The 26,826-nt window shown below is 44.3% G+C and overlaps 1 protein-coding gene and 1 non-coding gene across 9 annotated transcripts in view; both read left to right on the top strand.

Annotated features, from left to right (window-relative positions):
* FNBP1 (formin binding protein 1) overlaps positions 1-26,826 on the top strand; it is a 140,790-nt gene that overhangs the window by 109,157 nt on the left and 4,807 nt on the right. Inside the window, exons 9-16 of one of the 8 annotated variants that reach the window (XM_035015619.1) lie at positions 4,653-4,850; positions 5,794-5,976; positions 11,696-11,710; positions 15,489-15,598; positions 20,748-20,880; positions 22,284-22,405; positions 22,691-22,830; positions 24,480-24,638. In XM_035015619.1, the coding sequence (XP_034871510.1) occupies positions 4,653-4,850; positions 5,794-5,976; positions 11,696-11,710; positions 15,489-15,598; positions 20,748-20,880; positions 22,284-22,405; positions 22,691-22,830; positions 24,480-24,638 (1,060 nt within the window). Of the gene's footprint in view, positions 1-4,652; positions 4,851-5,793; positions 5,977-11,695; positions 11,711-15,488; positions 15,599-20,747; positions 20,881-22,283; positions 22,406-22,690; positions 22,831-24,479; positions 26,582-26,826 lie in introns of those variants that run through there. The other 7 variants (XM_035015620.1, XM_035015617.1, XM_035015618.1 and 4 more) reach the window with 7 other exon arrangements.
* Positions 7,175-7,282, top strand: LOC118018286. Its single transcript, XR_004681363.1, has one exon. It is a non-coding gene; the product is annotated as a U6 spliceosomal RNA (small nuclear RNA).

Below are 26,826 nucleotides of genomic sequence, written 5' to 3' on the forward strand. Positions count from 1 at the left end.
CACGAGCAGGGGGAGGGGCAGAGGGAGAAGTAGGCTCCCTACTGAGCAGGGAACCCAACTTGGGGCTCTATCCCAGGACCCTGAAATCCTGACCTGAGCTGAAGGCAGATGCTTCACTGACTGAGCCACCCAGACACCCCTTGGACAAAGTCTTTTGGTGGTTCATAGATGCCTGGCTCATGGAGGGAGATCAAGAAATAGTCTTGGTGAGGCTTTCTCTCATCGCCCTATTTAAAATGTCAACAGTCACCAATGACTGTGGAGAGCGGTCTTTTAAAGGGAAATAATAATAGTGAGGTTTATAAGGTAAGCCTTCACCTCTGTTGAATCTTGACTTTTTTCCTTAGCCTCATTGACTTCTGGCATTGATTAAAATCTGAAACAAGCCTGATTTTAATTTCTTATATTAGAAGCTTGGAAATGTCTTTTTCCTTGAAACTTCCCAATTTTACAAGATCATGTCTGAATGATGGTTTCCCTTGAACAGTTTTACCTGGGAAATTGTGAGCACCCTAGATTTATAGGATATTTCTCCCATTATGGGAGCCTTGTTTTCCCATTTTATCACTGATCATTCTTTTTCACCTACGACTTTTATGTTGCTAAATACAACGGTCTTTTCTAAGTTTTCATTCAAGTTCTTTTTTTTGTTGTTTTAAAGATTTTATTTTATTTATTTGGCAGAGAGAGAGCAGGAGAGCACAAGCAGTGGGAGCGACAGAGGGAGAGGGAAAATCAGGCCCCCTGTCGAGCAGGGAGCCTGATGCATGGCTCGATCCCAGGACCCTGGGATCATGACTTGAGTCGAAGGCAGTCGCTTAATACCACCCAGGTGCCCCTTCATTCAAGTTCTTATTCAAGAATTTGAACTCTTAGCAGCACTAGCCCCCACTTGACCACCCTCCTATCTGCTGTTCCTTCACTTGATTCCCAGGAAACCATACTGTGATGGCTTTTCTCCTCACTGACTCAGTCTCCTTTGCTTGTTCTTGTTTTCCTTCTTCTTACCATTTAACTTGGGAGTACCCCTGGGCTTTGATCTTGGACCTGTGTACTCTCCGCATTCGCTCCTTAGAGTGATCCGTAGACCCTTGGAGCATTAAGTCCCATCTCAGCTCTGAATCACACATGTTACATTCCCAGCCTGGACCTGTCCCCTCCATGGCAGGTTCATACACTCAGCTGCCAAGTGGCTTCTCCACTTGGATGTCTACTACGTTCCTCAAGCTTAGCGTATCCAAAATGGAGCTCCCGATCTGTCTTGCCAAACCTGCACCTCCTTTAGTCTTCATTCTCTCCGTCATGGCATTTTCATCCTTCCGGTTGCATGGATCTTGGAGTCATCTTTGATACCCTCTTCTTCTGACATCTGCATCAATGTGTCAGCCAATCCTATTGGCTTTACTTCCAAAATACATTCAGAATCCACACAGCTCTCACCACCTCTATTGTTACCCTCCTGATCCAAGATCTCCATCCAGTTGGATTGTGCAGGAAGAGCCTGGATTACTGCAGGGGATGTCTAATGTCTCCCCACCTTTGCTCCCCACCCCATTCTTAACACAGAGACCAGAGGTGTTCTTTTACAGTAAGTCAGGTCACGTGTCTCCTCTGCTCAGAGCCCTCTGTGGGCTTCTGTCGTACAGGAAAAGTCAAAGCCACTGTGGCCTCAAAGTCCTAAACTATCTGGAACACCCTCCCTCCCCATTTATCTGTCTGACGTCACCTATTCTGTATTCTCCCCAGCGCTGTAGCCACAATGGCCTGCCTACTAGTCCTAAAAAACTCGCAAGTATGCTCCTACTGTGCTGTTCCCTTTGCCTGGAATATTCTCCCCATAGATATCTGCCTGGCTCACTCCCTCAGCCTCCTTCAGGGGTTTACCTGAATGAAGGTTTCATTTTGCTCTTTTTTGAGAATTCAAGGGTCAGATATTTCTTAATCCATACAGATCATCTTTCCTGGCACATTCCCTTCCTCTTTCTGAACATCCCTGCTCTGTTCTTGTGGTGCATCTCAAGTTTATCTTCTCTTGCAGATTCGGCTCCTAGCAAAGTTAGTTGTGGTCTTGCTGCTTTGATCTTTGCTATTTTTATTCTAGTTTTCCTTTGATCACACATGCTCTTTATCTCCGCCTCTTCGTGTTTTCATTTTGAGAAACACTGATGGTAATTTTATGAAATGGTTCCCTGAACATTTACTGAACACCTACTTCCTTCCATGCATGGTGTGCTCACGACCCGCCGAGGAGAACCTCGAATTCGGAGAGGTTGCAGCCCTGCCCAGGGCCATATAGTGAATATGTCCATCTGGTTCCAAACCCAGGTTCTTCCCTTAAGGCCCCCCCACACACACCTTGTCCTTTTTATTTCTAAAGCAAGCACTGTTTCTGGCACATGTTTGAATCCACTCACTCACTTGCTGACTCATAAGTGCCAGGCACAGCTCTGAAGACAGAGACGGACAGTAACAAAATAAATGAGAACCTTATTTAGAGTGTTAAAACAGGATGAGCATTTGGGGGAAAATGAGGTAGGAAAGGATGCTAGGAAGTGCCTGAGGGGGTGGGGCTGGCTATTACACCAAGAAGTTACATTTGTGCAAAGACTTGAAAGAGGTGATTGAATAATTATTTAAATGGGATAGGAGGACAGAAAGCTCCCAGCTCTGTTAGCCCCCCCTCCAACAAACTAGATGTCCCCTCTCCCCCTTAAAGCAGTCTCAGAATCACATGATTACTTAGAAGTTCAAACTGGTTTATTTATGTATGGTTAATTTCCATTTAATCAAATGACTGTTTTCATTAGAGCACATCAGTGAGTCACTGGCACACCTGGGCTTGTAGATCTGCATCTGCTCGCGTACGTTTAACCGCATGTAACAAGAACCGTAGTGTCTTACACAAGGCCATTTGTTTTTCCTCTCACATAAAAAAATGTCTGCAGGCAGAGGGTCCAGCCCTGGCATGGACAGATGGTCTGTAAGTTCTCAGGGACTCAGGCTCCTCCTAGTTCACAGCTTTTGATGATGTGACCTTCAAACTCAGTATGGCTTCTGGAGCTCCAGCCATCACATCCAAATTCCAGAAAGCAGAATATAGAGAAGGACCCATGCCATCCCTTTAAAGAGTCTTCCTAAAATTACACACCATCCTGTCTACATCTCAGAGATCTCAGAGGTCAAAACTTAGGTGGCCACTTCCTGCTGCTCAGAAGGCTGGGGAATGAAGCCTTTAGGTGGGTGGCAAGGTGCCCAGCTTAAAATCAGGGTTCCTATTGGTAAAAGGGAAGGTAGTTGGCTGTTGGAAGATAATCAGCAGTCTGTGGCCCATCTACAAAGTAAGTAGTAGCTAAAATAGCTATGACATACCAAAATGTGGACTTATATTAAGAATTGAGATCTTTCCAGGGATGCCTGGGTGGCTTAGTTGGTTAAGCGTCTGCCTTCGGCTCAGGTCATGATCCCAGGGTTCTGGGATCGAGCCCCATATCGGGCTGCCTGCTCAGCAAGCAGCCTGCTTCTCCCTCTCCTGCTCCCCCTGCTTGTGCTCTCTCTCTCTCTCTCTGACAAATAAATAAAATCTTTAAAAAAAAAAAAAATTGAAATCTTTCCAGATTGTCTTCTCTAGTGTTTTTTTTTAAGTCAGATGATCATTGACTTCAATGTTACTATGAATCACATGTGCTTTTGTAATACTTTATGTATACATCTATCTATCTATGACATCATGATTGTGATCGCCTTACACATTTATCTGCACCACCCGACCCCGAGAAAGATGTAGCACCCAAAGTTCCTAGCAGGGTGCACACCCTAGAGTAGGCGTTCAGTTCATTGATTTATTCAGCATTTATTGCACACAGTTCTCACTGGGCACCATCTAGGTCTAGGGATACAGTAGAGGAAAAACAGACGAGAGCTTTGCATGTGAGTGGGGGAGGGTCTATGAACAAATGCATCCATAAGGAAAAATCATGCAATGAATTAATATCCCTGAACCACAATGAACCAAAGAAGTGAGAGAGATTATCTACTCTTTGGTTTGACTTTCTGTATGCTAAACTACCTTGGGGCGCCTGGGTGGCTCAGTTGGTTAAGCGACTGCCTTCGGCTCAGGTCATGATCCTGGAGTCCCGGGATCGAGTCCCGCATCGGGCTCCCTGCTCGGCAGGGAGTCTGCTCTCCCTCTGACCCTCCCCCCTCTCATGTGCTTGCTCTCTCTCATTCTCTCTCTCTCAAATAAATAAATAAATAATAAAAATCTTTAAACTACCTTAAGAACTCCTGGTGAGAACCAGACTTCTGTATTACTGTATTTTTCAAGGGAAGTGCATAACAGTAGCCCATTTTTTTCTGCTTTTAGCAAAGTCCTTCTTACTTAATATTTGATTCTCCAGCTGCGGAAAAATGGTTATTGAGAATATCTTTCCATCTCAGCTAGGTGTATACCTTTTCGAATAGTGCTTATTCCTTCTAATGATAAAAATATTACTAGAAAAAATCTGTTATTAATCAATATAGATAAAATTCTATAGATAACTATAGAGATACAATTCTTTACGATAGCATCTGTATGAAGCCATCAAAATTCGTTGTGTCGAAAGTATTTGCACGTGTTTGAATGCATTCGTGTTTGATGGGTGTAATTTCAGGATTCCCAGCTGGTAATAGAAGCTTATAAGTCCGGGTTTGAGCCGCCCGGGGACATTGAATTTGAGGATTACACTCAGCCGATGAAACGCACTGTGTCAGATAACAGCCTTTCAAATTCCCGAGGAGAAGGCAAACCAGAGCTCAAGTTTGGTGGCAAATCCAAAGGAAAGTTATGGCCCTTCATCAAAAAAAATAAGGTACTGATGGTTGGACCAGTGTGAAATGAGTTTTATCAAGTGTGGAGATTTTGACTTTCTCTGTTAGTCTTAAAAAACAAAACAAAACAAAACTTAAGAATGTAAGCCTGTATGTAGTTCACAGAATGCAAAAAAAGAGCTAGAATACTATTTTATTTTAAACCATGATTTCTCTTTGGTGGTGGTCCCTTTGCCATGGCCATTTGTCTTATTTCAGATGCACTGCCCCCTGACTTGTGTCACCCACACTAACACTGACCTCTACTGACCTCTCGGCCATTCCCCATCATGCCTTTCACTGCTAAGTCCGCTAGCCACCTGGTCCCCTCGGCTGGGAGAGAGGGCACTGCGCAAGATTTCTCTCTAACAATTTATCAGCAGCTCTGATTGAAATTGTTTCCACGGGTTAATAGCTTTGTTTTTGAATTCATGTTAACATGTACCTCCATGAACATTGTGCACTTTCTTTTGGTAGCGTGGTACATAGGTGCATGACAGTGTTAACCTGGGCGTCACATTACTGTGCTCTGCTGAGAATAACTGCATATTTAATTTTTCAAAGACTGTCTTGCTGTTTTGACAACCTTGGCATCTAAGGTCCTTTACGTTCTCTCATCAAGCTCTGGTGGTTTAGATGATTTAGAACTCTTTACCCTTCTGGCCTTAACTGGTTTAGCGTAACTAATCGGAAATGTAGTTTGCATGTGAGAGTCTGCATGAGCTTCTTGTCAGAGATTTCTTGCTCTTCTTCCATTGCTTTACTTACTAAAACCTCCACTTTTTGTCATATTCTACATGTTTTCTTTTGGACCATGGCCTAAATATTTAATCGTTTGTGTTTTACTTGCTTTGGATTTCAAATATTATTTGATGCTTATTTTTGTTTTGTGTCTTATCTTCTTGTTTCTGATTTTACTCTGTCACTGCTCCATCTTACATGTAGCTTATGTCCCTTTTAACATCCCCCCATCAGCCTCCCCCTCCTCCCCCTGCCTCTGCCTCACCCTCTGCTGTTCCCAACGGCCCCCAGTCTCCCAAGCAGCAAAAGGAACCCCTCTCCCATCGCTTCAACGAGTTCATGACCTCCAAACCCAAAATCCACTGCTTCAGGAGCCTAAAGCGTGGGGTAAGTTCTGCTCTGGAATCCCGTCTCTCTCGTGCGCTCTGAGTGCATGTGTCGTTCTGCATGACTTATTTTGTTTGTGAATGAATCCATTGTGTTTTTCCATAACACGAAACAGTAAGGACCTGGGATTCACCATAGCTAGAAAGAAGAACCACAATAGGAGGAGGAGAGAAGAAAGAAGGAAGCAGAATGGATGGAAAGAAGAAGAGAAAGCCAGCCAGCCGGCCCAGAGTCTTTTTGGTCTCGAGCACATTTTAGAAAGTCTTTTCTCTACTTCTCTTTTAAAACCTCTAAGTCATTAATATTCTACCTTGATTTTACCAAAAAAGGAAGCTTAGATTCAGTTTCTAAAGCCAACGACATCTGAGATGAGGAATTGGAAGTCACTGTAGACTCAGAAAGTATTTGCTTGATAATTACTGAAACAATGTGAGTGTCACAAAGATACTTCTCTCTGAGCTAAGCTTCGGGGTTCGAAGGGGAAATGGCACGAAGTTACAGTGGTTTCTTCAGCTGTGTTGGTGAACTTATAAGATGGTGATAAAATATCTGTTGGCTGGAAGAGACCTAATGCCGGCTTTATCTTTAGAGGCTGAGATAATAAGCAACTGACATTATTGAGCACTTACCATGTACCAGACTGTTCCATGGGACCATTTACTTTTCTTCAACTGCCCTATGAGCCTAGGTACTACGATATCCTTATTTTCCTGATAAGAAAACTGAGGCCTAAAAAGATGAAGTTAGGAAGAGGTAAAGCTCACTGTCTGAGGTTCTGTGAAGTCCACACTCAGGGAGCATCTGTTATAATATGGTTGACTCACGAGTGGATGTCCTTTAGATCCCAGCTTGCCATTCGAATCAGGATCACCTGTGCCAAATTCACAGTTTTGTGCAATTGATCCCGTAACCAAAAGGAGTTACCAGTTTGGTTTACAGTAAAAGATTGGAACAAAGTCGTTTGGAGGCTCCCAAATAAATCGAACTGATCAGTGTCGTCTAAGCCATCCCCAAATATCCTATATAATGAATAATGAGGCGTGGCGATCAAGAATAAACAGACATGTGTGCCCAGTAAGGTCTTTTATCCTGACCTGTGGGGACTGCAATACAGCGGCCGTGGGATGTGTTCTCGTACAAACATAATTTTTACTCTTCCCTTCCTTTGGGTAAGAAAGAAGGTAAATGTATAATAGCTGTGACTAAAACAAGGGGCGGCACATACACTAAAATTGGAACGATACAGAGATTAGCACGGCCCCTCAGCATGGATGACACGCAAATTCGCGAAGCGTTCCGTATTTTAAAAATAAGTAAATAAATAGAATGAAGTACAACTCCCCCCCAATTCTTTATATGCAGAGTTCCTTTAATAAGGGAATCTAAACATTTTATGCAAAGAATACATATAGTTCGCGAAATTATCTTGTCTTAAGGTTTCCCAGCATATCAGGTTAAGAATTAGAAATGTAATTTCCTCAAGATTTCAAGAGAGCCATTGTTAGAAGGCAGAGTGTAGCTTCAGAAGTGGATGATGGATCGTGTTGAGCTCTATAATTAGATCTCAGTTCCTGGCTCGATCAGGCTGGCTTTTAAAACTCCCCGTCCATCCTGCTTGCTCATGGAAGAATTTCCAACATCTGGCCAGGGTGTTTTTGCGACATTGTAAAGTTTCATGTTAACTGTCAGTCAGTTAACCCATCTCTCTGCCACTTGCAAAACCTTTACAGGGCACTCATTTATTATATTTCTAATAAGTACCTCTGCATGGTCTTTTGGAACCTCACGTAGAGTATGCTGAATATTTGTGATTGTTTACCATTTGTTTCTGTGTCTGTTTCATTCTCTCAACACTACACAGTCTGTTGGTTGCAAGTGGTTTTCCGAATCTGTGTTTCATGATGTTCTGTAAATGTTTAAGACCAAAGAATGTCAGTAATCAATAAGTGTACAGGAAAGATGGCTAAGAAAAATATAACCCTTCAAACACAGTGAAATGAGAAACAAGTTATTATGATGATTTAGAGGAAAATCCCTCTTTTAAAAATTGTAATTAACAAAGTGAATTTTATTTCTTACTCTTTAAATCTGTGCTCAGCAAAAACTCAGTCAAAAATTTTTTTTCTCAATGCTTTGTTTTCCTGAGAGTTAACACGCACACGTACACATTCTAGAAGAATTAGTAAATAAATAGAAACACATTTCTGCTTCCTTCGTTTTGGGTCAGCCTGTTCTTAGTGAGGGTCAGATTTGAGGTACCTTCCTTCAGGAAGTAGAAGTGAACAAAAAAGAAAGAAAAAAAAAGAAGAAAAAGGAAATGCATCACAGAAGTAAAATTAGGAAGTTCAAAAATAAAAAACAAATCTGAAGTTTGGGAAATAAATTTGATTTTAAAGCAATCTCAACCCAGAAGGTACACGGATTACAGGGCCCATGATGAAAATGATATTGTCCTTATATTTCCTTTATTCTTATTTTTTAACTTTAAGACTGTTGTGCCAAAGGAAGGAAAAGTGTCCTAGAATAATAGATCTGTGATTTTAACACATCTTTTAATTTATTGTGTTTTGCAGCTTTCAGATCCAGGTTTCAATCCTTTGTTCCTATTATCCGAATGTGTAAATCCTAGGCAGACATTTCTTAGCATAGGCGATTTTGTGTCTAAATAATTAACCAGGATAAAATGTTTTTTTGTTGTGCATCATTGGCATCTGTAAGAAAATTTTGTTTCACTGAACATTTCTAAAGTATGCCACCTGAGCATTATTAACCATTTTCTCATCTTTACCTAAGTCAAGGAAAAATGAAAGTAGATAGTATGGTCTCGGTTTGCAATTTACAAATGTAATTTTGTTGTCTTAAGTTAAGATTTCTCTTTCTGCTCTGGGCAAGGGCCTTCTGAATCTAAAATATGGACCTAGCTCCCCTGTGTTTTAGAGTTCATTGCATGGAAAAATCCCACCGAAGTTGATCAAAAGGTTTGGAAAACCCTTACCGATTGTTTGTCAGATGTTACAATTTCATGGTTACTTTCATTTTGTTTATTTTATCTTGTTCTCTTGCTGATTATTGGCAGACTCAGTCTTTCAGTTTTCACAAAGAACTCATGAAGAGGACGATAGGGAAACCCACGTATGCTTTTGAAGCTAGGGACTATGTTGTAAGTTCACCTGGGACGGCCAGGGCATACAACCTAGCACAGGTACTAACCCCTATGACAGCACCAAGACCGGGGACCTGGCAGTGAAATTCCCCCCGGGGAGACCTGGACAGGGGAAGGGCCTCACTCTTAGCATAAATTCAACCCCAAGCTACTTCATCTGGAAAGCTTGGGTGGGAAAGGGAACCCAACTTCCCAAGAACAACCAAGCTGCCTCAAAATGCCAATGGACCGAGCTTGGCTCTGACCCCCCCTCGCTGATCGTGACTGCCATCTGAGATGTCAGCGGGTGTGATTTTACGATGGGTGTGAATCTCACCCATAAACGCAGCCGCAGAGCGTGGTGCCCGGAGAAGGACACTCTTACACACGGCAGTTGTGTAGCTCGTACGAGGACCCACATCCCCGTTCGAAAGAGGTGGATCCGTCGGGGGGTTATGCCATGACTCTTGGAGAACCAAAACAATCACTGGGGCGTGAGCGAGGTCGTAGAATAGTCACGTGACTTCCCACGGACCTTCATTAAACACAGTTACTTGGATATTTATTTTCACTGTCCCCTTTCTTCGTACTTGAGGTTAGTACCTGTGACTGAGCAGTAACACATGGACCCGCTGGCTCTGTGACCCCCTCATGTGTTATTGACATGTGTGGCCCCCAAGCCTCTATACTTGTTGCCTGAAACTGACAGCTTTTTAGCTCCTCGGATGTCTCGCAATGCACTTAATGCAGTCTTCACAAGTATTCTCTTAAATGATTCGGTTCCTAATGTTAAATGATCTAACTGGTGGGCTTACAACTTAAGACCGAAAACCGGTGTAGGATCGTTACAAGAATACCACATCCCGTGATGGTGCTTCTTGTAGATGACCCATTGCTGTCCACTTCAGAACATTGAATCTGTCTTGAAAGTCCGGTACTTCCTGTGGGTCCTCAGATTTATTTGCAATCCTAATGACTCATTTTTTTTTATTATGAAGTGGTAATATTCCTATGCTATTAGTTTTGGTGTTAGAATGCTTCTTTGGGAACGCTTAAGAAAGAATATATAATTGATACATGCATATAAGTAACGGAAGTTAGCCGAATAGAGAACAGGTAGTATACGGAGTTCAAACGTCAGGTCTTTAGACAATAATGTGTGAGAAAACATTTGTAGGGGGTAGTTTGCTTTGTAGGGAAGATATTTGCAAAGTTTTCTGCTGTGCACCCTGAGTGTTGTCTGTAAAGAACTCAAGTCGTGACAAACCGATCTGTGCTAAAGCTCACAGGAGGGGCCCACCAGAACAGTCAGGAGTGTGCATGTACGTACCTCGTTCTCCCAAAATTTTGTCTTACTGCTTCTTTCCTTAAAGTCTTTTTCCCCATAGGGGTGATTTCTTTAAAAGCTTGATGCCAATTTAAAAAGAAGTGTCCATTTTGAGTTCATCTTAAGAATAAGATTTTTAAAATCCGGTTAAGGAATTTTTAACACCCTGCACTCTCAATTTAAAATCAGAGGGCGCTTTCTTTGGTACTTTGTCTCCAACATATTTTTGATCCTGCTGCAGCTGCCTGAACTTTTAGGATTGATGACAGCTAAGTAAAAATTCACCGCGCTCTCAAAACACTGCTTTCCAGCCATAGAGCATGTCTCACCTGTTAACGAAGAGCCACATGTTTCTTTTTTTCTATTTGGAGATGCCTTTTAATCTGTTTTGTGCCCAGTAATCGCTCTACCTTTGCTAATCTCCAGGCCCAGCAAAGTTGCACCAGCTGTCTCCTGATAATTGTCAGGAAACCCATAGCAAGGAGTACCCCTGGGTAGTTGAGATAATTGGCTCTCTGTTTCCTAACAGTAACTTTCAGGGCAGCTACCCCTGTTAGTTCCCCAAGTGCTGTGTAAGCCCCGTGGGTAGGGCTCAGAGTGGATGGAGAGCCCCTGAATACACCTTCCACCGTTCCAGGGCATGGTTAGCGGTGCCAGAGTGTCATCCTGCCTCCAGCCTGGTGCAGAGAGGCTTTCGGGATCCTGCAGATGGTTTCCTAGAGCAACTTCCAGCCCCTAGTTACCTGTTCACCCATTCAAGAGTTTGCCTTCATGCCTTCGAGAAATGCCAGTGTTCGCATTTATTAGAGTTCCTCAAGATAAATACATTACTTGTACGTTGTGGAAACAATTGCTCTTGAGACGCCCCCTGTAAGTAAAACTCTCCATGTGAAACGTGGTGAACAAAAGGCGATGTGACTCTTTTTGTCTTTTATTATCAGCATGTGTCACCAACTGCAAACTTATTTTAGCTAATATCCAGGCTGATGTGATCCACACAGAACTGTGAACAGAAACTCTCCTTTTCTATCTTTATTCTTTGCCCTGGCAACGTGGCAGCTAAAGGAAGGTTTTGGCAGGGGCCAGCCCCTCTTGTGAACGTTTGCACAGATCCGCTGCAAGTCATTTTCACAAGCGACAGGTGAATTTATGTGTTATGTTAATACGATGCAACTGACCAAATTCCTCTTCTTCTGATGTGTTGTCTCTCTTTCTTTTTTTCCCATTACCTCTTCAATTTTTACGTGAAGCTTTCTCTCAAGCTGGTAAGCACAATTATTCTATGCATGTCCCGAATCTAATCAGGTTTTTTGGTATATGTTTCTGTTGCGTGTGCTTTCGTTGGTGTTTCTTCGTTAGACCTTTGCAATCCAAAGGTCCAGAATCTACGAGGGGCGATCTTAATCTTTTCAAGTTGCTAAGAAAATTAACGCTTAACTCATGATTTGGTTTCCTTTCTTATTTGGGCCTTAAGAGGAGGACAGATGTTAATAAACTTTATTTAAATGTGAGCATAAATATAAATATTCGATATCGGGGAGTTTATTTATTGGATCATTTGGAATAAAAGTAAATTTAACAGCTAAAGATGCTCCTCCCTGGGAGCCACAGAAGCAGATAAAAAACACGGAAAGCCTGAGGGAGACGTGCAGGAATGGTGCCAGTCTCAGACTCAGGTCCAAGGCAGCCTGCAAGATTCGCAACCAATGGGATCTTGAAGTTGCAACATAAATACGTGGGTGCCTTGTGCATAGCTGATTTAAGAAATCACAAGATGACTTTATGGACAGTTAAAAGAGCCTCCTAAGCCTTTCTAAAATAATTTACTTAGTATTCTACGTTGTTCCTACCTAATTGCATAGCCCTAGTAAACAGACTAATCATTAAACTTATTAAAAGAAACCCTTAACTCTATAACCCCTAACTATACTTGAGATATGTGTAAGTTCTCAACACCACAGCTGAGAATGTCCTAAAATTATGGACAGTGATAAGCTGCAACAATTCAACCAGGAATGAGGTCAGCTACTTTATGCACTGCTGTTGATGATGCAGGATAATAGTTTCTGGCTGTCCTGATATACACATTTGTATGTGTGTACATGGATACATATATGTGTGGATATCCAGAATTTTTTCAACCTGACTCAGTATTTGGCAACCAACCCAACCCTAGAGAAAACAAGTATTTCATTAAATGGAACATTTCTTAGACTGTGAAATAAAATCCCCAGACGAGTCCTTAATTAAGGTCTCTACGAGAAGGAAAACATTCTAAATGTTTCAATGAACTGCGTTCGGTGGCCCCATGAATTGGGGAGAAACTGGATCAATTAAGTAGGAGTCTCTCAGGTACCAGGGTTTCTTCTTTGCCCTTTCTGTATTTCTTCTTTTGCTGAGGGGCTAGCAGCAAAAGCTAATAGTATTAATAAATTAGGCGGTCTTTCTGTCTGAGATAAAAATCATTTGACCAACCTGGTATTGAATTGTTGCTTTATACCATTACTTGGAAGCCAGTAAAAAAGTGAAGCATTGCCTGGGGTGAAAAAAAAGTGTGAACTCTCAAGAAGCAGCTCATGCTTGTGCTATTGGGGAGAGATGCTCAGAAGCAAGCGTTTGAGTCCGGAAGTGTGAAACAAGGTCCTCCTAGAGGCTTAGCCACTTAAAATATCCATATACGCGTTGACCCCCTCTTGCAAAACCAGCGCCACCTCTGGGGCCAGTCTCTTTCCAAACTGGGCCACTCCAAAGATTTCAGAAAGTCTGCTCTGACTCAAAGCTAGAAATATAAATTCCTTCATGGCAAAATGAATCATAGGTCAGAATATGGTTTAAAATAATCCAAGCCTTAATGGCATTTTAAGGTGCTTCCAGACACCTGACGCACCTTTGGATCTAGAAGAAGCCGTGACCTGAATCTCCAAGGGCAATGCAAAGTTTGAGGCATGGTTCGCGAGATTAGTTTCTAGATAACAATACAGAAACACAGACTACCTATTGAAAGGGACCTAATTCGTTCATTTATTATCTAATGGGTTTTAGTTCTCGTAAATAAAGTTAAATTTTTTGCTGTAGAGGGTATCTGTTAATAAGTCGCAAGTGCTGTTTATACACTGCAAACCTTACACCTGCTCACAGTCTACACCTGTGTCCCATACGGTAGGCACCCATCGCGTGTGCCTATTTAAATGTTCGTGAATTAAAATCCAATAAAAACGTAAAATTCAGTTCCACAGTTGCACTGGCCGTGTTTCAAATGCTCAGTAGCCATGTGTAGCTACCGTATTCACCAGTGCAGAGATGAGAACTTTTCCATTCTTTGTAGAAAAAATTCTTTGGGGCTCCTAGCCCGTCGTTAGGCTTCGGAACTATTGACGAATTAACACTGAGCGCTCCCTGGATTTCCCGGCTTCTGAAGCAGCGCGTCTTTTGTTTTGTTGCATTCCAGCACCTAAAAAACAAAACAGAACAATCCCCTGAATTTTGGAAAACATGCTCATGTGATTTAAGTAAAATCAGCATGAATACAAGGTATTGTGCTTTCAGGCTCGGTGACGGAGCTGAGCGAAGTGAAAAGCACACGGTTCAGGCTCCAGTATTCCAACACGATAATCACATAGGGGACAGAAAAAACGAGCCTGATTTATTGCTACCCTGAAGATGAGTTTGGTTCATCTCAGCTTTAGAGGCAACTGAGCTTGCTTGGCTTGCCGTGAGGGACTAGCCGCTTGTGTTGTGGTTTCACTCATCTCTCCCTCTCTTTCTCTTACGCACGGACACACGTACACACGCCCGCACGAGTCTAAGAACATCAGCTGAAAGGCCTGTGCGTGGCCTTCGGCTAAACTCGGCTGCCTCACACGCTCCCAGCACAGCCCTGGCATTCTGTCCTAAGCAGCCAAGGAACCTGGTCACAAGCACTATGTCAGCTGCTTGGCAAATTCAGCTCAGTTTTGGAATTATATTACCCGGGTCCTCTCTTCCACCCACGCCCCCAAGCCAGCCTGTTTCATTGGTTCGAAAGTAAAATCTCTTCTAAAATTCCTTGGCTTCTCCCTGGCGATTGAATAGGTTTCTCTTTCTTTATGAAAATCGCTTCATTGAAGCAAAGGCACTTGATCACCGACCTCTTCAGCCGCAGCTTCTGACACGTAAGCATCTGCAGGAGTCTGGAAGCTCGCTGTTGATGTGTTCTACTGCAATCGTCTGCACCGAGGAAAGCTACTAATTGTTTCTGAAAGGGGATCAAGATATCCAAATAGGCTCCTTCTGCTGGATTGGAAACAGCTGGCTTGGATTTCGGGCGCTGGGAAGTTGGTGTGGAGGTCGGGGGGCGCATTCTATGTGGATTTGCTGAGGTCACCCTACAGATGTCAGAAAGGAGTGACCAGACTTGGAGAGGCCGCGGAGGGGAGAGTGCAGGGGGTGGTGGAGGGGAGAGAGGGGGAGAATAGATGTTTTAATGTCCTTCCCCCCACCACATTCTCTGAGGAACCAGACGTCCCATCTGTCACTTGGTGGGGATGGAAACTTTTGGCCTCAGCCTGTGTGGCGAAGTGGAAAGACTCCGAGTAGGGAGTAAAACAGTGCCTTCGACATGAGACCGTTGATGATGGGGGCACTTGTCCCTGTGTTGTATGAAGGAGCAGAAACCTCAAACTTCCTTCACGCTCCAGTGTTGGCTACCAGCACTGACGGGCAAGTGAAGAATCTGCCTCAGAATTTGTTTTTCATCGATTCTCTTGGGGGGGGGGGGCAGAATTTTTTCTTCCCCTCCCTCCTCCTGCAGCCTTGCTCCTTGCCTTGGCGGAGGTGGTTTGGCCAGCAAGCCTGGACCCCGAACCGGTGTGTGGGACTTTTTTGCAGTTTGCATGCATTGATCTTGCATCTCAGCTGGGTGTCGTGGGAAAGAGTTTCCCTTTAGTTCATGAGAACACATGCAGACATCTGCATCCCCTGGTGTCTGGGGAATGTGTCCTGCGGGCTTCACTCGGTGTCTGTCCTCAAGGAGGAGCGCCGGCTCATGCCTGTTTGCATTTGCAGGGCGCCACGCCAGAGGATTTCAGCAACCTCCCGCCCGAGCAGAGAAGGAAAAAGCTGCAGCAGAAAGTCGATGAATTAAATAAAGAAATTCAAAAGGAGATGGATCAAAGGTAGAGTGGAGCGATACTACTTATTTAGAAATTCAGGTTCAGTGTGGAAAGATGGGAAATCCTAAAACAGCCTCAAGAGAAGTGATTATTTCAGCCGTGTGTTTTTTTCATGGAGGGTCTACTGGATGGCTTCATTTCAGATCGGGAGAATTCTTTTAACAAATAGGTTTTACTCTCAGTTTGGAGAACAAAATACATTTGGCTATCTTTTTTTTTTTTCTGTATTTCTGTACTTTTTTTTAAATTTTGATTTCTCTTTAAGTTTTAAATTTTAATTCCAGTTATATTAGTTTCAGGTGTACAATATGGTGGTTCAACACTTCTACACGTGACTCGGTCCTCGTTACGATAAGTGTCCCCTTAGTCTCCTTCACCTGTTTCACCCATCCCCCACCCTCTTCTTTTTTTCTTAATCTTACGTATGTAGCTGAGTTTTTTGTACAAATGAGGAAGAGATACGTGGTGTGAATCCTGCCCCCTTCCCTTGCCCCACGTTCTAGCTTTGGGTCTAAAATGTCCTTGTCTTTCTGTTTGAGGATAAGTGACAGCCAACCTTTCCAGAGGTTCCCGTGTCTCCTTATCTTGTTATAGAGCGTACTGATAGTGTCTAGAAAACAGATCATAGTATGTCTTATTACACACACACCACCGGCCATCAGAGTTATGACGTTTGCCTGCTCTTAAGAAGCTTCTGCATCAGGATCCCACTGCTGGGGTTCCTGGTTTTCTGAGCTGTTTTGTAAGTTTGATCCCAGGATGGTATATATGCAAAAAATAATAAGAAAAGATTTGATATCTCTTCATTTGCGCTTCCCTTCCCACATTTATAACCTGTAGATCTTTTCTGTCACTTAGGGGTTACTTGCTAATGAATCTGATTGAAAAACCACTTTATTATTTGTCTCTCACCTTATAAATTCTCAGAGTGAATTAGGTGAATCATTCATCTATTTGAGATTTTCTAAAAGATAACTTGAGATTTTGTGCTCTGTACACAGGCCAAAAAGTGATTCTACATAAATTTAGTTATGGCGGGGACACCTGGATGGCTCAGTTGGTTGAGCGACTGCCTTTGGCTCAGGTCATGATCCCGGAGTCCTGGGATCGAGTCCTGCGTCAGGCTCCCGGCTCAGCAGGGAGCCTGCTTCTCCCTCTGGCTCTCTACCGTCTCATGCTGTTTCTCTCTCTCTCTCAAATAAATAAATAAAATCTTTAAAAAAAAAAAATTTAGGGTGCCTGGGTGGCTCAGTTGGTTAAGCAACTGCCTTCGGCTCAGGTCATGATCCTGGAGTCCCAGGATCGAGTCCTGCATTGGGCTCCCTGCTCAGCGGGGAGTCTGCTTCTCCCTCTCCCGCTCCCCCCTCTTGTGCTCTCTCTCTCTCTCACTCTCTCTCTCAAATAAATAAAATCTTTTAAAAAAAATTTAGTTACAGCGAAGCTGGGGTTAAAATTTGGTTATGCAAAAAGCCAAGAAAAACAAAATTGGGGAGGCAGTACAGTTTAGTACATGGCAAAAGAAAAGTAGTTGCTTATTCGTTTACTTCTGGTAGAGCAACTCCTGAAAAATGGGTGGTTTTATTTATTTTTATTTTTTATTTTTTTAGGGCGAGAGAAATCGTGGGGGTGGGGGCATACAGAGGCATAGGGAGAGAGAGACTCTCAAGCAGACTCCACACCCAGTGCAGAGCCCAATGCGGGGCTCAATCCCACGACCCTGAGATCATGACCTGAGCCGAAATCAAGAGTCAGATGCTGAACCGACGGAGCCACCCGAGCGCCCCAAATGGGTAGTTTTATAAACCCTGGTACAGTGCATAACAAACAGCGCATATAATTAACTTCGGTTTTGTTTTGTGTTAGAAATACACCTCATGAGATGAAAATTTTCTTTATCCTTTTTATTACATGTGGGACCATATATAAAAAGGGTCATGTATATATAAACCAGTTAAATCTCGGGGTGTTGAATAAGTAATATTCTGTATGGGAGTAAGAAGTTCTGGCTCGGGTATCTGAAACGACATTGAAGAAGGTCGTAGACACTATTGTCCAATAGTTATACAGAAAAATTTCTCTGCCACTTGGGTGACTTTATTGAGCATTTACTGTGTACAAGGAAGTATCCTAGATCCTGGGAATAAAGCGATGAACAAAACACATGAAAACCTCTGCTCTCATGCAACTTACATTTTGTACAAGAGGGACAAGGCAGGACTAATCAAAAGCACAAAGTGTGAGGGCAGATTTAAAACACCCTGGGGTTAGAGGTGCCCGGCTGGCTCAGTCAGAGGAGTGTACGACTCTTGATCTCCAGGTTGTGGGTTCGAGCCGCACGTGGCATACAGAGATGACTTAAATAAATAAAACTTAAAAATAAATTAATATACCCTGGGCTCAAACCTGGTTCCGCCTATTTCTGTTGCAGACTTTGGATAAGCTTCTTAACCTCTTCTTGATCTTAACCTCTTAACTTTACCTCGGTTTCCTCATCTTGAAAAGGAAGTTAATAGTGAGGATTAAATGTGTCAGTGTATGGAGGTGCTTGGACCAATGCCTGGCACATAGTGTGTATAAAATAAAATGAATATGTTCAGTGTCAACAGACTACATGTCCCAATTAGATTTTCAGACTGAAAAACAAACAACCCAAAATCCACCTGTATGCTACCTACAAAAGGCACATCTAACTCATAAGGTATAAAAAAATAACATACCTCATAAGGTATAGACAGATTGAAAATAAAAGAATGGAAAAAGATATACCACCCACGCACTGGTTGACCAGTGCCAGCCAGAGGAAGACTGACTTTCAGGCCAAAAAAACCCTCAAACTTTTAAGCTCAAGAAGGTCAACTTCATAACATTAAATGCTTTGAGTAACAAACAGCCCAGTTTAAAGCTGTAGGACTGTCTGATCTCAAGACATAAAAAAGGTTATACTATTAACCCTTTGCCATGAGTATGTACAAGAAATACAAACACATCACTGTTGGGGGAGATGTTTAATGCACTTCTCTGAATAACTAGTAAAACAAATTAACAGATTCAGGGTAGAATATTTAAATAATATAATTGACAAAATCGACCTCAATCATGTCTATCCAATAATTGCATGGTGCACATTCTTTTCAAGCACACACACAACATTTCCAACAATTGAGCATATCCTGTTTTCATAAAGCAAATCTCAACAAACATCCAAGGGTAGACACCATTCTAGGTGTGTTCTCTGAAGCCTGCAGTAAAGCTGGGTACCAATAACAAACATTTAGAAATTAAGAAATGTAGCCCTAGATAACTCAAAGACTAAAGAAGAAATCATAAGAGACATTGGAAACACATACCTGTACCCCTGAAACAAATAATACATTATATGTTAAAAAAAAAAAAAAAACACACTGACAGCACAACAAAGAGGAAAAAAAAGAGAGACATTGGAAGATACTGGAGCAGAGCTGAACCTGAACCCATATTATACATCAGTTACTGGGCTGTCACTAAGGCAACACTCATAAAGGGAATGATACCCTTCCATATGTATTAAAAACAAAAAACACTAAACATCAGTGAGCTAAGTGTCCATCTCAAGAAGTTAGAAAAAGCACAGCAAATTGAACCAAAGAAAACAGAAGCAAGAGTGTAAATTAGTGACATAGAAAAACATACGCACTCAACAAAGAGGATCAACAAATCCAAAAGTTGGTTCCTTGAAAAGATGAACAAAATTAAACTTCTGGAGAGACCTACCAGGAGAGACAGGAGGAGAAGAATCAAAGGTAATGAATCTCGACAAGTCTTGCGAGAAGTTTTGCAGAGAGGCAGGACAGTAGCTCGAGGTGTAGGCATAAAGTCAAGGGAGGAATTTGGTAAAGGTAGACACTACAGCTTGTTTGTAGTAAGAGCATTTATTCATCTCAGATACTTACTGAGCATCTACTGCGTGCCATGTAGTGTCCCGCCACTGGGGAGATACCAAGTTAACAAAAGAGCTTGAGCCCGAGAGCTTCCATTCTAGTAGGAAGAGACCGACAATAAACAATAACAAGCATAATAACAACTTACATAATGTTGGAAAGCAATACACGCTGTGGGAAAGAAGGAAGTGGAGAAAAGTCAGGGGGCGCGGGGAGTGCAGGTGGAGGGGGAGGGCTGTAGTGGAGATGGGACCTCAGGGAAAGTGAACAGTCAGTACCCACAAAGGAGCAGCGGGTCAGAAGGGCTCAGAAGGGCTCAGATGCGAGGGGATGGGCCCAGGCCTGGTGAGGACTCATGGAAATTCTCTTCCTGTTATTTCTGTATTTTCAGTTAAACTATTTCCCATGACTCAAAATAGGGTTTGGTTCATTGGTCTTATGTTGTATAACAGGTTGAGGCTGCCTTTTACTGAAGCTCATTAAAATTGGCCCCCTTACCAGCTGCAGAGTCATTTGCTCTAAACTTTTAACACCTCGAACCCTACTGAAAGTCTCTCAGAACCAGAGTTCAGAATTCATAGAGCTCTTTGGTCCCAGAGATAACCCCAAGCTTGGCTGCAGCACTCCTGTGGGGATTCATTTACTCAGGTTGCTGTGGGCGGGCCGCCAACACGATTTCAGGAAGGGTGTGGGATCTTGCGATATGTAGCTTTGAGGCTCAGTCACCTGCCTGTCATGGATACCAACTGTGGGTTTGGTTTCTTAATAGTTGAAAGAGTGTGTAATAAAATTTCCAAAGCAGTTAACCGTGCTTCTCCATGAGGGGAACATATGGTAGCCCACAAGACCAGGATGCGGGCTGGAGCTTCGGTTTGCACGAAAAATGTGCGCCTGGGTATTTGGGCTTTGTTTGTTTTTGTTGTTGTTTGGGGCAAAAGGCAAAGGCACAGGATGGGTTTATGTTTCTCAGTTGCTGAGGGCAGAGGGAGGTACCACATACCGTTCAGAAAAGGCAACCGAAATTTTCATATCCATCTCTGGATTATACAGACCTCGGGAGCAGAATTCTTACGGAGTTTTAGGATGAAAGCCGGCCCCAATACTCCCTTCCAACCCACGTGGTGACATCGCCTTCCCGCGCTCCCATTCACACGGCATGCAAGATGATGGGAAAATACACTAGGCGGGTGACATTCACCTTTACCATGTCCTGCTCCATCTTTTTTTTTTTTCAGAGATGCCATAACAAAAATGAAAGATGTTTACCTGAAGAATCCTCAGATGGGAGACCCAGCCAGTTTGGATCACAAATTAACCGAAGTCAGCCAAAATATAGAGAAACTGCGGCTAGAATCCCAGAAATTTGAGGTATGAAAACGCTGTGGGTGGTGAAAAGCTCTGTTGGAAAAAAAAGAAAGCGAGGAAGGGCTGTGGATGCTGTAGAACACCAGCGATTTCATGCAAGAGATGCGGCTGGAGGGTGTCGGGGGGGCTTGGCAAGTTGTGATAAAAGGAAAAGTGGTCACCCACCAGCTGTTCTGCCCCTCGGCATGCCCTCTGCCCAGGATGTCCCCTAAAACCGACATGCACGGTTGTATTTGGACGCGTTGTTCTTTGGTTTAAGTGCTTCGCTTAGTCGGTCCTGTTCCAGCGCCTGTTGATAATGGATACAGCTGCCAGTGTGCCATTGTGAATCCAGAAGTGAAAAAAAATCAAGTCAAATACGTTATGGTTCTTACAAAGGACCCATCATCAAAGGGTCATAGAGGTGACAACCTCTGAGAGACACAAATTAGAAATGAGTAGGAAAGATAAATAATAAATGTTTTAAGGAGGGAGAGAGAAGCACTCGAGAGCTATGGACAGAAGGCTTCTTTTACCCACAAATTTCGAGGCTACAGAACATGGAAAAATATATCAGTGACTGATCGCTCCAGTCGGAATTGGTTACTTCTAGCAACGAAGGGTCAGATACAGCTTTTTAAGATTCTTCCTAGAATCCGTCAATCAGTTACTACTGTTGGAGGGTTTAGAACCTAGAAATGTTCCTTCCTGGTCATTGTTATCCTTTGGCCTTTTTTACACTATTTCAAATGTTGCCCAAGATAATTTTATCTTTTATCTTATTTGATTTCCTGTATATACGTTTCTTTACTATTAAAAAGAGTGACATACTCCTCAAAACAAGAAAAGGTGAGTGTAGCTTTCACACTGAGTCACCGCTGACGTGCGGCAGGAGTCTCCTCTTCTCCGGTGGGACCTCACGGTCACAAACTTTTGGAACCAGAAGGAACTAGAAGCGACTTACCTGAAATCACACAGCTGTTTTAAAAAGCCCAAGAGTAGAGGGGCACCTGGGTGGCTCAGTCGGTTAAGCGTCCGACGCTTGATCTCAGCTCAGGGCTTGATCTCATGGTTGTGAGTTCAGGCTCTGCATCGGGCTCCACGCTGGGCATGGAGCCTACTTTAAAAAAAAAAAAGTTAAAAAAAAAGCCCAAGAGTCTAACACAGTCCAGCGCTCTTTCTGCCCCATTGTGACAGTTGCCTAAACACGTTTGCTTCTACTTCTCCAACGTGAGATGCACTAGGAGCAGTTGCCTGTGGGTGCCTTATACAGCTGAATGCAGAGACCCTAGAGACCCCCCTGTGTGGTACTTCTCGAGTCTCAGCTTCAGTGACCATTGAGCCCCCCGAATTTGGGGCCTGTAAGACTCCCTGGCCGGGCCCTCAGCTGAGCTCAGAGCAGCATCTTTGGTGGCTTTTGCTCGCAGGCCTGGCTGGCGGAGGTGGAAGGCCGGCTGCCGGCGCGCAGCGAGCAGGCCCGCCGGCAGAGTGGAATGTTCGACGCCCAGAACCCGGCCACGGTCAACAACTGTGCCCAGGACCGCGAGAGGTACAGTATCTGTACCGCGCCTGGCGTCCGGCGGGGAGCAGGTTTGCTTTGTGTTCAGGGCCCGATTCTGGAGGCTGCAGACGAGCGTGAGGCACTTGCTCTGTTCCCAAGAGCCCAAGATGCCTGACCTGCCCCTTCCCCACCGCGCGGGTCCCTAGTGCCGCGTGGGGCGGCGACGGAGCACGCGGGTGACCTGCGATGGCCTTGGTGACGGCAGTCTGGGGGTGGGGTGCAAGCGCGTCACTGGGCAGTCGCTATAGTTGCTGTGTGGTTTCCTTTCTTGAGCAGCCCGGATGGCAGTTACACGGAGGAGCAGAGTCAGGAGGGTGAGGTGAAGGTGCTGGCCACGGACTTCGACGACGAGTTTGATGAGGAGGAGCCCCTGCCCGCCATTGGGACCTGCAAAGCCCTCTACACGTTCGAAGGTGACCTGCGTCCGCCCGGTTCCCCGCTTGCGCACGCTGTCCCTCCTCCTGCTGTGATCTTCTTCCAGATCTTTCTCTCTCGTCTTACCCCATCGTTCTGCTCACCGTCATCATCATCATCATTTGGTTCATGGCCGCACGTTTTGCCTGTTGGTCCGTACAATGGAACAGTTTCCGTGCAGCTTACTTGTAGCAGATAGCGTGAAATAGTGATGATTTCATCCGTTCGCCCAGTATTTCCAGGAGCTCCTGTCTTGTAAAGCCCCCAAAGGGGTGGGATACGGGCGGGTCGGTGTGGCATCCGGCCCCGGAGAGAGCAGACAAACATTTGGGGGAGGTCAGCTGACAGCACTTACAGAGGTGGGGTCCGGAGCCATGGGGGTTCATGGGCCTGCGAGCTCACTTCCTTAAGAGAATTAATTCAGGGAACTCTCCAGGCTGCTCTGCACCCGAGGCAGGGAGGTGAGAGAAGCAGGGGCCCGTGTGGCTGGAGCTTAGACGTCTTGGGTAGGAGTAGTGGAATCTGAGGCTAGGAATGGTGTCCTTGAGCGGGGAGGTGGGCAAGAATCGTTTGGATTGTTTTGGGCCACAGTTGAGGAGCTATTGAAAGCGTTTGAGCAGGGAGTTGATACCTTTAGAGCTGTACCTTAGGACATGTAGTGTCCCGTGTGTGGGGCCCATCGGAGAACAGGGATGAAGGGTTCGAAAGACTAGCCTGGAGTTGCCAGAACGATGTCCCGTAGAAAGATATTAAGGATGCTGTGGAAGAAGCGTCCGAGCTCAGGGAGGTTTGGGAAGCCCTGGGACAGATGGATCTTCCAGAGCTCCTCACGACAGACCACGTGTTCAGTGCGACAAGAAAGCACCAGGTTCAATGTCGCCAACTTAACCCCACTCCCGTGCCCCGGTCCCACCCCCACGGCCCCCCTGTGAGCAGCTCCCCAGACAGTCTGCCCTTGAGAATTCTGTGTGAGCAGTGGGGCGCTATACTTGGGCAGTTATCTTAGCAAGTGGTCTTGGGGACCCCCGTTATTAAAGAGTGGGCCCAGAGAGGTCACGGTCAGCAAACTGCTCAGGCCCCTGGCTGACTGGAAGCAGGGAACAAAGACGGGAGGAAAGGGAGCGGATTCCTGAAGGTGCCCTCCTGGGGGCCCCCTGAAGTGGAAAGGTAGGAGAAAGATGTAGTTTGGGAAGAGACACAGCGAGGCCAGGTTTAAGAGCCAGGGCCGACGTTGGAAGTGGACACGTGTTTCGGGCCCAAGAAGGGGAAGCTTAGCTACCGGCAAGAACCGGGATGGGAGAGAGAGAAGTGGGGATAGTGTCTGAAAAGGTGTCATTTAAGGCCACCGGTGGTATGCTCCCCGCGAGAGACAGAGGAAGGGCAGAGCAAAGATGTCCCCTGGGGAAGCACCTGGCTTCCCGGGGTCGGGGGGAGGGGGCGGCTCTGGGGTAGCTGGAGAAGGGTCCCGGAGAGCTGCAGTGGGGGGCCTGGAAGCTTCTGCGTGGTAGGAGGAGCCCTTGCAGGGCAACGGGGGAGGGGTCCGTGCATCTGTCGCTCGCCCGCTGCACCTCTTTCATTGCCAAGCTCCCTGTTTGCGCTCCGCCTGGATGTGACGAGAAGCTGACTCATTCTGATCTTGCTTCTCCAGGTCAGAATGAAGGGACCATCTCCGTGGTTGAAGGAGAAACACTGTACGTGATCGAGGAAGACAAAGGCGACGGGTGGACCCGCATTCGGAGAAATGAAGACGAAGAGGGTTATGTCCCCACTTCGTACGTCGAAGTCTATTTGGACAAAAATGCCAAAGGTGCTAAGACTTATATTTAATACAACTTAAAAAAAAAAAAAACTGTAAAAAAAAAAAATTGGAGTTGTCTCTCCCCACAACTATGACTGTTCCCGGCGGTTCTTCCAAAGCGTGGCTGGAGGATACCGGACCGGAGTGCCTGTTGTCACATGGCCACGTGGTGGGCTTGTAGGCATTCGACACCCGAATTTCCATGGCTAGTTTTGACTATAATCACGTTTCACTTGCTCATGAAATATGACGCGGAAAGCTGCCAACTGCCAATTTACAATTCTGTCATTTGAAATCGGATAAACAGTTCTTCTGGCAGTATCTGTAGGTATCCAAAAAAAAAAAAAGAAAGTTGCCTTCTAGCTTCTAATCGCTATTTCTGAATTTAAAGGTCCACACACATCAGAGGGGTGGGTAAGACTTCAGTTCTATCTCCAGTTCTATCTCGCAACTGCCGTAAATGGAACCCCCTTAGAAAGTGTTACATTTTGTAACTTAATAACTTGAACTACGCTAGTTTGTTTAATCTTACAATCATTTGCTTTGGAGGAAATCATAAATAAAACCTCCCCCTCCTTGAGGAAAGAGTAAGACGAGTCCTATATTGGTACTAAACGTGTGTATTTTTCCTTAAACGTGTTTAAGATCATTGGTAGATCGCCGTGATTATCCTCTCCCCTCCGCACGATCCCAGACAACCGACTGAAATCTGGAAAAGCTTGGTTAACAATTAACCAGTTGACTTTTACAGGAGACCACTGAGCTCCCCGCTGCCACTGACAGAGTCGATCAGATGCCCTGGTGCTGTTTCGATCACTTACAAAAAACAGCGTTTCTGTTGGAGGTTTTGTGGCAAGTGGAGCTGTATTCAGCTCACACTTCCCCAGGTGGGGCTATAAATAGCAGCAGCTGCTTCTACACGCAGACCCCAGCTCCTCACTTCACAGAGGTGTTTGGGGTTTTTGGTTTGTTTGTTTGCTTGTTTGTTTTTAATCCTTGACATCTTTAAGACCCAAAATATGAATTTACTGAAAATCGTTTTATATAATGAACTATAGCCAGACTAAAATGAAGTATTTCACCATCTTGAAAGGGATCTGGGTCACGTGGGGATTTGCATTTTTAAATTGGCAACATAGGTAATGAAATCGATCACATGCATAGAGATGGGTACCCAGCCCAATGTGTGTGCCCATTTCAAGAATCTACCCTGAGGTCACGGAGAACCAGCTATGAATGGCTCACAATAAAGGTGTCAAGTTCCAATTTACTTTTTATTTGGCTTTGAGAATTATTTATTCATGTTCTTCCTACTTTTAAATAGGAAATTAGCTCCTTGCTTTTACATCGTGAGCTCCTTTTATAAGCTCAATTCAAAGCTGATTCTACCAAAAAAAAAAAAAAAAAGCCGATTTAAAAATCAACAGCTGCTTATCATCGGGGTGTGGCACCTGGCCAGAGTTATGGGTGCTTGTTGTAGATTCTAGCAGAAAGTTTGCTACATTCCCCAAGGACCACCAAAATGGAATTTAGTAAATGTTAATGACAGCCTGATTTTTAAAACACATTTTATTGTTAAATAATGACAGATTGCCAGGAAGTTGTAAAGACAGTCCAGAGCCATCCCGTGTACCCTTCAGCCGGTGTCCCCCCAGTGGTGACTTCTGACATAATGGTAGAATAATGCCCAAAGCAGGAAACTGACATCGGTCCGCCTGCTTATTAAAATATCATTTTGTGATTCAGATTTCTCTTGCCTTGTTCTACCTTTGCTGATGTAATATCGATAAAGCCATTCACGCTGGACCCCAGACCTCTCAGGAAAATCATTTCTGTTCCCCTTTTTAAATATTTGCCGCAAGTAACTCAGCGGGCCCTGAAACCACGGGGATCCCTCTTCACGAGCTAGGGGAGGTTACAGCACTAGGCACGGACCCAGGCGAACGGGGGACCTCAGATATTAAAACCAGAGCTTTCTGTCCGATGATGGGACTCATTTCCAGCCTGTGAACTGCTACAGGAAGCAAACCAAACACTGAAAAAGTCTTAAAATGGCCGAGACAACGTGAGCCTTTGGAAGCCTCCCTTGGAAAGTATGGCATTCCATGACGTTGTTGTGGGTTTATTTAGGTTTTTGTGTTTTTTGGTTTTTTCTTAACAGTTGTGCAAATTTGATTCAGAAAATGGCTCAGTTGGT

This window comes from Mirounga leonina, unplaced genomic scaffold, assembly GCF_011800145.1.
Source record: "Mirounga leonina isolate KUSES-001 unplaced genomic scaffold, KU_Mleo_1.0 Mir_170, whole genome shotgun sequence".
NCBI classification, from domain to species: domain Eukaryota; kingdom Metazoa; phylum Chordata; class Mammalia; order Carnivora; family Phocidae; genus Mirounga; species Mirounga leonina.